The sequence below is a fragment of the Maylandia zebra genome, linkage group LG9 (assembly GCF_041146795.1).
Source record: "Maylandia zebra isolate NMK-2024a linkage group LG9, Mzebra_GT3a, whole genome shotgun sequence".
Classification (NCBI taxonomy): Eukaryota; Metazoa; Chordata; class Actinopteri; order Cichliformes; family Cichlidae; genus Maylandia; species Maylandia zebra.
The window spans coordinates 18,655,745-18,668,435 of record NC_135175.1 but is presented as its reverse complement, the minus strand read 5'-3'; the positions used below and the strand labels follow the sequence as shown (position 1 = coordinate 18,668,435).

Genomic DNA, 12,691 nt, shown 5'->3' with positions numbered 1-12,691 from the left:
ACACCATCAGGGGGCACATTCACTATCAGAAACTGTCTATATTATGAACTAAGTGAATACCTGGATCTCTGTTTGCAAAACCACTTCACAGTTATGAAAATGTTTTGTATAACTGTCAGAATGTGAACAGATCCGCTGGCTCGAAGCAAACTTCTCTGAATGTTATTTCGTTGCAAAATGAAGGTGTGAGGAGCTTCATCTGTCATGCAATTAGAGTCAGGAGCACAGAGCATAATTCAGTTAGAGCAGTTGCAGATAGAGGAGGATATGAATATAGACACTCCATGCGAAAATACAAAAGGAGGTGCCTGACAATTGAATAATGTGTGATTTTCCAGAAGCACATTCTGCCTCCAGCCCTCTCTCTGTGGGCCTAAACAGTTCAGATGTTGCAGTGAATTTTCAACCATTAAGTGTGCAAAACCATAACATGCTTCTTTTAGGTGTGTACAGGAAGGACTCGTGAACACCTGACGTCGTATTTTAGCAGATTTGGCTCAGATCCTGATGTTGATGATGCATTTGTCGTTGTTGTTATTATGCACAGTGTATCACAGACACACTTCATACCGGTGTCCTGGAGTATTTCCAGCTGTATAGTTTATGATCGCAACGCTCACCGTTAAGCTGCACTTTTATGTACAGTGTATCATATTTCCAGGCTTCCTGTAAAACAGAATATGGCCTTAGGGTTTCTCTGAGATGACTCTTGCCCGTTCCTCTCCTCCTTGCAGCCAGATGTGTCGGTACTCTTGCCCTTGGACGACCCCGCCATGCACCAGCCTCTCTCTTCTAATATGGGGGTGTCTATGCGTGGACTGGAGATTTTCTACTAACCACTGACCTCTACAACATCTCGCCTTTTGACTCTTCCCCCCCAACAGCAATTTGACCCAAACCACTACTACTTCTGCTACTGCTACTACTACTGCTACATCCTGTTCCCCACCGTGCCCCGCCCCTCCACTTCCTGTGGCTCTTCCTGTGTGTGGCAGGTTGGAGTACAGTACTCTAGTTTCTCTTTCTCTGCTCAGACCCTTTTCATCCCGCCATCACGAAACCCTCCCTTCTCCTTCGCAGCTTGTGAGAAGGCAGTGTATCCCATCTTTATGTTTCTCTTAAAAGCGCCTCCATGTGCATGTTTTTTTCTTTCCGTGTCCGTATTCCTTGTTTTGTTTCTTACTTGATGGTTTTGATTTGTTGGGTTCTTTTATTAAACTCCTCTGTTACCTCTCTTTCACTGATTCTACTTTATAGTTAAAGATACGTTTGTTTACAAATACATACAAATATAATCACTCCTGAGCCAATTAAAAGCATTTAAGGCAAGATGAAGTAGGTGATGCTAACAAGTATCGTAGCACATCTGTTTGAAAGCAGCCATGGGGCCACCTGCAGAGACACATAACCGTCTCCGGGGCGGCAGGAGAGTTGATTGCATTCCCTTTGTGTGCAAATCACATAATGGGAATGAAGCAAAATATATGAGTTTTTTGTCCGGCACACTTGTTCCCTATCAGTGTCAGTCGGAAGCATCCATCAGCTGCAAACGCAGCATCATCAAGTGTTCAATTACAGTTGCCCCCAAGGGACTCCCAGCACACACTCCACTACAGCAGACTGGAAATGAACACATCTATTTGCCAAATTGCTGATGTTGTATTGAGCACCACATCAGAGGCATCACTCCATGTTTACCATGTCACGCGGGGACAGAGAAGATGCCCCCATGGCTCATCCTTATTGTTTAACAGAAAAGTGACTCTCACATGATCAATTTTTATGGCTTAGATTGTCCTGAGGACCAACAATCCAAGGGCCATAAAAACTGCTGATGCTGTGTATTAGAGATGACAGAGGTGGACATACGGATGCGCATCAAAATAATTTAGCCCTGTGGTGGCTTATCATTTTTCCAGCCTGTTTGCAAATGCTTTGACCTTGCACTGTGGAAAGTATGTTTCATTCACTGAGCAGCCCCTCATTGATTTGTGTTGCTCCCTTTTTTTATTTCGGGGAGGGTTGCTAGATGGATTTGCTTTTACCTTGCCATCTGGGCTGAATAATCACTCGATCCATGCGTCGGAAACAAGTCCGTACTGACTCAGCTTCCTTCCTTCTCTCCTTCTTCTCTTTTTTCTTCTTATGTTCACAGGCCTTCAACAAAAACAATCTGATTCTGGAGGAAAGAAATAAGTATTTCAACCCACAGCTTGCCGGGAAGACCTATACCAATGCATACTTCACCGACCTCAACACCTACGATGACTATTAACCCTCGACACCTACCTTATCATCAAATCTGACTTTTTTCTTTTCTTTGTGCTTTGTATTGAGATTCGTCACACCACGCGTGGGACAAGCCCACTCTGAGACTCTATGGCAGCTGGTATGTAATTAAACACAGACACACAGTGTTGCCAACAGAGGGAAATCCCCACTTTCTCTCAGGTGCCTTGAGGTACACTTGGAAAGCTCAATGTTTTGGGGGTATATCTTGCCTTGACTCTTACTGAGAAATAGACAACTGGATTTCCTGATGTGGATTAAACAAAAACAAAAGAAACAAAAAAACAACAAAAAACTAAGAAGGGAAAAAGAAGAACTCACGTCAACGAGACTTTGGGAACCGTATCCCTTTTAACTTTCCTGTGACGCCTCTAAAACAGACCTGTATTTGTAATGATTGGAAATAACCACAAATTGCTTTGCATGACTTCATCTGATGTGTTTTCTCTGCCTTTCGGTTTGATTTTGCATGATCGATCGCATTCCATGGTGTAGGGGGCATTTTGATTTTTGGGGTTTTTTGCTGGGCTTAGATTCAGGGCTGGTTTTGGATGTCATAAAAAAAACAAAGGCTGCGGTGATGCCTGGTGGCTTTACTGCAGCAGCAGTCTCCAGGCAGATCAATATCTACCCCCAGCCCCAGAATCAGGATGTAGTTATTTGAAGTCTGTGGTCAAGTTTGTCCATGTTTTTCTTTAGTTTGCTTTTCGTTCCTCTAGCAGCTAGAAGTGTTTAAACTTTCAATGTAAAATTATTTTCTCTTTTTCATTTTGCTTTTAAAGATTACATGTTTTTCTTTGTTTGTTTTGTACAGGAAGTTCAATTTGAATCCCCTGTCTGCGGGTTTTCTAAATACATTTATTCGGTGTCTCAAGTGTTAAAAGAACATTTTCCTTTAAAAAAAAAAAAAAGGTTTATGTACGTTCTGGCAAGTAATTGGGAGTATTCATTTCAGCCTGCATCAAGTTTCGTCCTCGTCATTGTACTTTTTATATATTTTTTGTAAAAAAAATGTTTTTGAATTTTGATAGTGCTCATTATTATTCTTTGGCTTCTGAGCTAAGTGTTTGTGAGAGCAGGCATTTGCTGTACAGATGGTGCAAAGTAGCAACTACTGTTCTCCTGAAAACCCAACTGGAGTGCTACTCATATACTGTAAGATGACATTCAATCATTAAGTTGAGATCTTTCTGTTCAGAGTGTATAACCAAATATTAGGTTATTCAATGGTTTAGTTGCGACTAACTCTTTTTACATGTTTGCTTGTGTTACTGTGCATAAATTAAAATTGCTTCGTACACAAACTTGTCAAGGTGTGAATTATACACGTTTAGTTTCTTGCAGTTTCATCTGTAAAGTGTGAAAGCGATACATCACATGACTGCTTATTACCTGTGTGGCTCTAATGAATGACATAAGGAGGAGAAAACAGATTATTTAAAGCTGCTATTCCCAACCAGGGCCCTATTTCAGGAAGCCGGTTTAGAAAACTCAGAGTGAAAAACGATACTCAGGGTTGAGTAACCCCGAACTGTCCAACTCGGAATATTCGGTTTCAGAAAGGCTGATAACAATTAGTTCAGTCAACGCGGAGTTGCTTTAACCCCAAGTTAAGCGCACGCACGAGGATACATAAAGCCCTGATTAGTGGAGCACAGATTAAGCGAGTCACCATGGAGACGGAGGGAAAGAAGGCGCGGTCAATGTATTTTACAGCGCTTGAGGCCGAAATTCTGATGGCAGCATATGCCGATAACATGCTAATTTTGCGGAAAAAAAGTAACACAGCCTCAGCTGCAAAAGAAAGGGAGCATGCATGGCAAAACATAGCCGACAGAGTCAATGCGTGAGTGTTAATTTAAACATTGATCTAGGGATTTCCACCCATTTAACACGTTATTTTATTATATTTTATTTTATTTTTTATTTTATACATTTTATTTTGTGATGTGATTTGAGCGCAGGTGCAACCCAACAGGCCCCAAACGTTCCTGGCAGCAAGTAAAAATGAAATATAAAAATATAGTCCAAACAGGTAAGGTGTAATTGTATTATGAGCCATAGTGCTTGGTCTGTTTGTCCGATGTAAATCAATTGCAGTTAGAGGCTACATTAATTTCCCCTCTGTAAGCACTTATTGAAATTATCTGAGCACATTACAAGTACATATTTGCTTACTCTGTATGCTCAAATGTGACCCGTTATAGCCAACAGAAAAAAAAGCGGAGGCCCGAAAAACAGGTGGGGGTCCTCCACCACCACCACTCACAGAGGCTGAGCAGTTGGCTTCCACATTTGTGATAATGTTGGCAGCATCACATATGATCTTCACAGTGCAGAGAACACAAATTAGCATCCATTACTATAATGAAATAATTTGTTAGTTTGAAATGCTACAGGGAACTATGTACCTGTACATTAATGCTGTGGAAAGACTTCCTGTTCACATAGTCTCCTTCATTTACTGAAGGAGCAATGATTGGAATGTGAGTGCCATCTATACAGCCAATCACACCTGGGAACCGTGAAAATAAATGTAACATTTAAGTAGTAGTTCAAGTATCACCACATCATGAATTAAGTTTCGTTCATCCTGATACCTGCAATTTTGTGGAATCCCTCTTTGATAAATCTTGTGGGTCTATGACCGGGGAACACCACAAACGAGTACAGGAGACGTTTCAGTGCAACTGTAACATTCCTGACTGCCCGACAGACGGTAGCCTTGGAAACGTGCTCAGCGTCACCAGTATTATACAGAAAGCTCCCGTTTGCAAAAAACCGAAGTGCAATACAAATAATATGTACAGAACTGAGAGGATGTCCGCGATGTGTCACATGAGCAATATTAGGCCTGAGGATGTTATTCAAATAAATTATAGATTGTGCTGAAAAACGGTAACGTTCACACAGGAAATCATCAGGAAATGATAAAATGTCCAAACGCGCTCTAATCACTCTCTCCCGGCGGAGAGCTCTGCGGAGAATTTGGGCTTCAACATCTACTGGCTCTTCAAGGAAGGGGCACGCCATGTCTGACACTTCCTACAGTCAGGTTTCCGACAAAGAGGCGGAGAAGGTCAGGGTTAGTTGAAGTAAACCTGCTAGGGGGCAGGTTAGCTTCACGGAGTGTGTCGTCATAGTAACTCACTCAGGATTAATCTAAACTCGCTTTGTGAAACTGAAAACCCAGAGTTTTCGTTAACTCAGGGTATACTTACTCAGAGTTTGCACTAAACCGGCTTCCTGAAATAGGGCCCTGGGCACAGGTTAAACCACTCAGGAGGTAATTCTGCAGTAGCCAAGGGATTGGTGCACATTTGAGCTCAAATCTGAAAAAAGCTAGTTTGAGAATTTTGTGGATCTGCACAGGGTGAAGCAGAAATGTTAGTTTCCTGATAGCGATAGAGAAGCAGTGCCAACAGATTGTTGCTATACGGGCCAAAGATGCAGACCAACAATCTTCCTCACTAGAAATAGCCAAGCAGCGACTTAGTCAAGAACAATGGAAATTTCTGGTATTTCAAATGTTAATCTTAATTTGACTGCCTACAAGTATGTCTCAAGCATATGTTTGAGACAACTTTAATGCATAAACTGCAAATGACACATTGTCTTGCCTCATTTCTTCATCCAACATGCAGAAGATTTTTTTGTTTTTACTTCTTCAAGAGGCCATTTGTGTCTATACGCACCATCACTGAACCAAAAATAATTCAAAGAACAGACACAGGTTGACATTTTTGAGTAAAAGATTCACAAAAAATAAACAAAGAAACATACATGAAAAGTTATTTTTCCATGTTAATCTACAAGTTTTAAAATTTTAGTGAACATAAAAAAATAACAACGTTGGCCCGGTGTTCAAATTCTGTTACAAATACAGTTACACTCATCGTGACCATGAATGTCATGCTAATTATGGGCATCTGATGATGTCTTTGAACTGTTTTTTTCCAGGGTAGAATGATTGCACAGTATACATCTACATAATAATTCGTGTTTACACAATGTCTTTTAACTTGAAAGGCTGTAAACTGCCATGGTCAGTTCAAACAATTGTACATACGTATGAGTTTTCTCAATGTAAGGACAATTTGCCAAGGTCTGGAAAAAGACCCAAACTGTCACCCAGATTGGTTAGAAATTGATAAGGAACAACCCAGGAAGATGAAACCTTCTGGAAAAAGGTTTTATGGTTAGACTAGACAGATTGAGTGATTTGGCAACAATGACAGGGGGTATGTTTGGAGGAGTAAAGGTGAGCCTTTCAACCCTATGAACACTGCAGAAGTGGCAAGCATGGTGGTGGTGGAATCATGCTCTGGGACTGTTTAGCTGGCAGAGGTACTGATACAGTGAGCTAATATAAATAAATATATGAAATTGTATGCTAAACACACCAAATAAATCCTTTAATAAGCAAATAATAGCAAATAAATAGCCAGACATATATATAAAAATAAGACTCTCCTTTTTGGTTTAATTGATAACCACCACCACTTAGATTGATTATCTGAAAGTATTGATGAATAAATTGTGGCTAACATGCTGGAAAGGTAGCTGAAATAGCAAACTGAAGCTGTGCATTAAAATCTGCTTATAAACTGTTAAAGGAAAAAGATGGAGTGCTCACTCACGCCTGGAGGAGGTCCCAGAACAGAAACAGGATACATTGGGGAGATTGCAGCTCTTTCGGCTGGTTTGGGAGCGCCTCAGTGTGGCCGGGGAGTGAGGACTGCTCCCCCTGCAACTACAACCCAAATCAGTGGCAGAAAATGAATGGATGAAAATCTTCATCTAAGTGTCATGGCTAAATTGTTATAACTGGTTAATAAACACAAATGGAGCATTGACTGAGATAAATTAGTAAATTCATAGCTATGTCTGATCCAGTTTCAAATGAATTCATATGAACACATTTGAACCTGACTGTGTTTTATGAAGTGGGTCCTTGAGTCCACCTTATAGGAAAATTGTGAACCCCTCACATGTATTTAAATCACTCACAAGTGTGAGACGCCTCTGTCCAATGTGGCTCATCTCACAACTTTGGAGACTATGATATTCCTCAGGCTAAACACTGTAAAACCACAGCAGCTCAGGCATGTACCAGCACTTCATAAATCACCCAAAACCAGAGGAAGAGACTCCCTCCACCTGTTTTAAAAGGAGTCTTCAGCAGGGCCCTGCGGTGACAAATGGCATCAGCATCGGTGGAAGGATACGTGAAGGATACAAATCGCGTGAGACAGCGGGGTAAAGGTTGTTGGGTCTCAAGTCCGAACTCTAATCTGTATGATTGGGTGTAATACCACACACCGTGCTGTTCTCCATCAACCTTCAACCTGACGTCCCATCTGTGTGCAGAGGGTAATGGGAGGGGCTGTTATTAATCACCCTGCTGTTTGGTTGGTTGAGGGTCTGACTTCAGAGAATTAATCTCTCTTTACCTTGACTTCATTCTCGCTACCTGAGTAAGAAGAAGAGATGCAGCAGTAGACACACAGATGGTTGTGTACAGAAGGGGCTAGGGGGCAGTGGGTGTAAGAGCAGTTGTGTATATGTTAGTATTGGTTAGTCTCCAAACACCTTTTCAGTCTATGTGCATGTTATATAAATCAGCAATTTGTTCCACACTGACCTCAACTAACCTTGACTGATGAGTCATTACTGCACACATAATGTGTGTGTACATATATATATATATATATATATATATATATATATATATATATATATATATATATATATATATATACATATACACATATATATATATATATTCATTGCATGCGCACACACAGACATACACACACATATACAGACTAAAGAGAAGCACTCAAGTTTTCTTGGGCACTTTTATCCTCCCATGAATTTGGCAGCAACACGAGCTATGTGGCTCGTAGTCAGTCAGACACATGTGACATTCCACTTTGACAGGAGGGGCCAGCACGATAAATGACTTTCTCAAAGTGGCATTTGGGGACTGCTAAAGGTCACAGCTAAAGGTCACAAGAGCAGGTCTGGTGCATGTCAGAGAAACTGACTGTGTGAGTGCCTGCATGTGTATAAAAAAGTCAAGGTGTGATGAGATGACTCACAGGATGAGATGGAGCAGATTCTGCGTTTTGTATATTAAAGAGGCTTTAAGGGAATGAATATTTGAGCCAAACAAATCGGGCGTTGAATGTGACAGAAAACTATTTAGGACCTAATGAGCTTTGTAATTAAAAAAGTCTCAACACCTAGATTGTCAGCCCCTGAGTTTTGAGCTGGTTGTTGAGGTTTTCTCAGTTTTTCTCTGTATTACTGGAGGAGCTTTACCTTATAATAAAAAGCAACCTTCAGGCAACAGTTGTTTGGATTTGGCGCTATATAAATAAAATTGAACTGAAATGTTATTCCATAAGTTCACTATGGTGTCATCAGATACCAGAAAAGCTCATCAGGCTCCTATTATTCTTAGGATTGAGCTGTTGTTTTGCACTAATTAGGAAATGTTAGCATGCTAACGCACTTTCCCAAAGTGGAAATGTTTTAGCGTCTGTAAGCATTTACACATGCTTGTTCCAGTGGTTTCGCAAATAAATAAATAAAAGCTAAACTGGCTAAAATAGAAAGCGAAACATCAAAAATAAAATATCCCTTCTGTCACGCTTAAACTCAGCATGTGTGGACAAGTTGGCAGTCTATTGCCATTCTTAATACAAAGATAGGCATTGTAAATGTTGAGATTTTAATGATTTTTTTCTTTGTTTTTTTAAAACATTTGTACTTTGACTTTGTCTTCTCATTCCTGTTGCAATGGGAATACAGGCAGGCTGTGGTTACTGAAATAAGCAATTACTTAACTTGCTTGTGACTTCAAGTCTAAAGCAAACGAATCAGTATTTTTCCCAAAAATCTGATATTGATTGGTCTGTTTAAATGAGTTTGGGTCAAGCATCATCTTTGTCCTTTGTTTAATAGAGTTTTGAATTTGTGCAAAACAAAGATTTTGGTCTTTTTAGTATTGTTTTTGTACAAGTCAAATATCACACTCAGAGACTCCTGAACAGATATATGTAAAGATGATGATAGAAAATCCTTATTTGGGGACAAAGTTAGTATTGCATATTAATCAAATAGAATTGCATATTCCATACATTCAGTTTTTATGCTAAGATAATTAAGTCGTCTGAGACACTTCAAGACCTTTGGCTCTTGTCCATATTATGACAAAACACAAAATTAATTTTATTTCTTTACTTTTGGAATCAGCCTGACGGGGAAAACATGACCTGTTTCCAATTAGCCGAATACACAGCTTTCTTTTTCACTGTTTTTATGTGAATCAAACCCTAAAAAAAGCTTCTTCTTTTTCTTCTTCTTTCAACTGCTTCCTTTAAGCTTGTATCTGTATCGTTATCAGTATCAAGTATCTTTGTACAGTTTTAAATTAAATACATGTCTGAATAATTGGCAGATCATAGTGTTTTATTTTTTTTATTTACCCTTTGCCCAACATAGTACTTTATATAGCCATTTTTTATAGTTTGTGGGTGTTAGTGTATGTGACTGAAAGATGGCACACGTTTGCTAGGAATTTAATTTCCCAAATATGAGCCAGGCTTCTCTGTGCAGGTAGCAGATTTGCTCATAAAGCATTCAGGAGCCCTGGTAATTAGCAGCCTGTATACAGAGGCCTCTGAGTGGCAAATAAGGCCAGTGAGTGAGATTGTTCCTGTCAGGCAGGTAACAGAGCGTGAACATCCCATTAAACACCTCTTTTTCCTCTCAAGATCAGATTTTCTCCCTTTTGCATGGATTGCTGTGCTCGAGATCGGTCTTTCTGCAGCTCCCCGAGTAGACTCGCCACCCCCGTTAGCACCGAAACATCAGCCGGACAGAGTTGACAAATTCCCCAAAATGATGTCCCCCTGACAACAAGTGGCTGCTGCTGCAGCTGCTGTTGTTATTCAGTGCCTGTGGTTAATCAAGCCCACGCTCTTTAGTCATTTGTTTGTGTGGAGGAAATCAAAAGAAGTTAAAGCAAAGTCTGGGACAGGACCCACATACAGTCAGGAGAGAAAACCGAGTGATGAATGGGTGCTGAAGCGTTGCTTTTGCACGAGTATGGAGAAGTGACGGCAGTAGATGTTGACTCAACTACCCCAGGGAAAACGGAAAACTGCTGAACAATTTATGAGCTGTCATGAAATTTTGTGTTTTTTGCAGTAGGAAAATAACACCGATTACCGAAGATTGTTACACAGTGGAATCCTTGAGCGAGGAAGACGTGGCGGACAGTAAGCGCAGTTCAAATTAGTTTTAAAAGCAAGAGCGCCGCATTACCTCACACTCCCACTCCATCTCTCCCCACCTGAGGCCAAGGTGAAGCCGTGTGGATTTATCGCTTTATTTGTTGTTACTTGTAAATAGACTGAGTCAGACAGAAGATGCTTTAACTATCCCGCAGTGCATTGGAGCATCCCCTTAAATGTAAGTTTTTTCTCCGCACACTTGTATGTTTTGAAGCAAACATTCCCTAATGCAGCTTCAGTCCAGATTAACATTACCATGTATTCAAAGCAAACAGATGAGAAAGATTTTTCAAAGCAGCTCTAATCTCCATAACATCCTTGCTGCCACGCTTAAAGAAAAATATGTTTTCGAACAGCGACATCTTTGAGGAAAATTGTGTTTTTGCCACCGAGTCTAAGAATCCTACACTCATTAGGCTACATTAGCATCTGCTGTTGGGTGTTACTTTACAAGTTTCCAGACAGAAAAGCAGCCTCTTCTCTCTTTATTTCCTGCACTCTGTTTTGTCTTTCCCTTTATTCCAGGCAGAAGGAAGCACAACTTCCAGCAGGGCTCACGTGCAGATCTGTGTGGGTAGATAGGAAGCTGGCATGACGCTTCCAGTTCCGTTATGCCAGACTGAAGGATGAATGTCACCGTAGGCACTAATGCCAATTGAGAGATGGTACCATAGATTCCACCCTGAGACATCTGGAATCCCAGGTGCCCTTTCCAACCGATCCAGGTCTCAGCTGCAGGAAGCCAGGAGTCCTCGTGGATGCCAAAAGCTTCGCAACACCAGCCAAGCTACACTGAGCCTTATCGCCTCCACCAGAACCCTTTATGGGCCTATTCACCTCAATCAAAGCTGTTATTTAGGTAACGAGCCAAGATGGCGGATATCGCTGCGCTCCAATTACCCACTATGTCTTCTCCATGTTTCCTTGCCAACTCCCCCACAAGACCCGATTCTACTCATCTTTCCCAGCTGCTCTGGCGCTGCTCCCCTTCTTCAGTATCTGTGCGGCGCGAGACCTTTCAGAACAGAAGGGCTCTGTCGGCGCTAGATTCACTCGCAAGAGATGACTGCCACGGTGTTTAGCGGGTTTTATCAATAGTGCAGAAGTGTCTGTCAAAGTGCAACGTCTTTAAGCCTGCAGGTAATCCGTGATATTACCAGTGTTGGTGTCATTACTCAGTAAAAGTAACGTGTTACAGATTACACATTACTTTTCTTAAAGGTAATTTAATATGTTTAGCCAGAGAAAGTAATTTGTTACACTACTCATTACATCACTTTCTTGTTGCGCTGTAAAACATTACCCCGTATGAACACAAAGCCAGCAACACAAGGCAAAGACAAAAAAACAGACAAAGAAAAACTTCATAGCGATCGCCTGCAGTGATTCTACAGATACAGTGGCTACAGACTGCTCATCAATATTTTTCTGACTTGTTGAAGTTCAATATCAGGGCCCTATTTCAGGAAGCCGGTTTAGAAAACTCAGAGTGAAAAACGATACTCAGGGTTGAGTAACCCCGAACTGTCCAACTCGGAATATTCGGTTTCAGAAAGGCTGATAACAAGTAGTTCAGTCAACGCGGAGTTGCTTTAACCCCAAGTTAAGCGCGCGCACGAGGATACATAAAGCCCTGATTAGTGGAGCACAGATTAAGCGAGTCACCATGGAGACGGAGGGAAAGAAGGCGCGGTCAATGTATTTCACAGCGCTTGAGGCCGAAATTCCGATGGCAGCATATGCCGATAACATGCAAATTCCGCGGGAAAAAAGTAACACAGCCTCAGCTGCAAAAGAAAGGGAGCATGCATGGCAAAACAAAGCCGACAGAGTCAATGCGTGAGTGTTAATTTAAACGTTGATCTAGGGATTTCCACCCATTTAACACGTTATTTTATTATATTTTATTTTATTTTTTATTTTATACATTTTATTTTGTGACGTGATGTGAGCGCAGGTGCAACCCAACAGGCCCCAAACGTTCCTGGCAGCAAGTAAAAATGAAATATAAAAATGTAGTCCAAACAGGTAAGGTGTAATTGTATTATGAGCCATAGTGCTTGGTCTGTTTGTCCGATGTAAATCAATTGCAGTTA

The 12,691-nt window shown here is 40.9% G+C and overlaps 1 protein-coding gene across 3 annotated transcripts in view; it reads left to right on the top strand.

Moving 5' to 3' along the window:
- The window catches only part of sema5a (sema domain, seven thrombospondin repeats (type 1 and type 1-like), transmembrane domain (TM) and short cytoplasmic domain, (semaphorin) 5A), a 167,853-nt gene extending 164,260 nt beyond the window's left edge, over positions 1–3,593 (top strand). For 2 of the 3 annotated variants that reach the window (XM_076888111.1, XM_004546589.5), the window contains one exon: positions 2,156–3,593. In XM_076888111.1, coding sequence (XP_076744226.1) covers positions 2,156–2,275 — 120 coding nt within the window. In that variant the 3' untranslated portion in view covers positions 2,276–3,593. Of the gene's footprint in view, positions 1–734; positions 996–2,155 lie in introns of all 3 variants that reach the window. The other variant, XR_191067.4, reaches the window with a different exon arrangement.
- Positions 3,594–12,691: the final 9,098 nt, after the last annotated feature.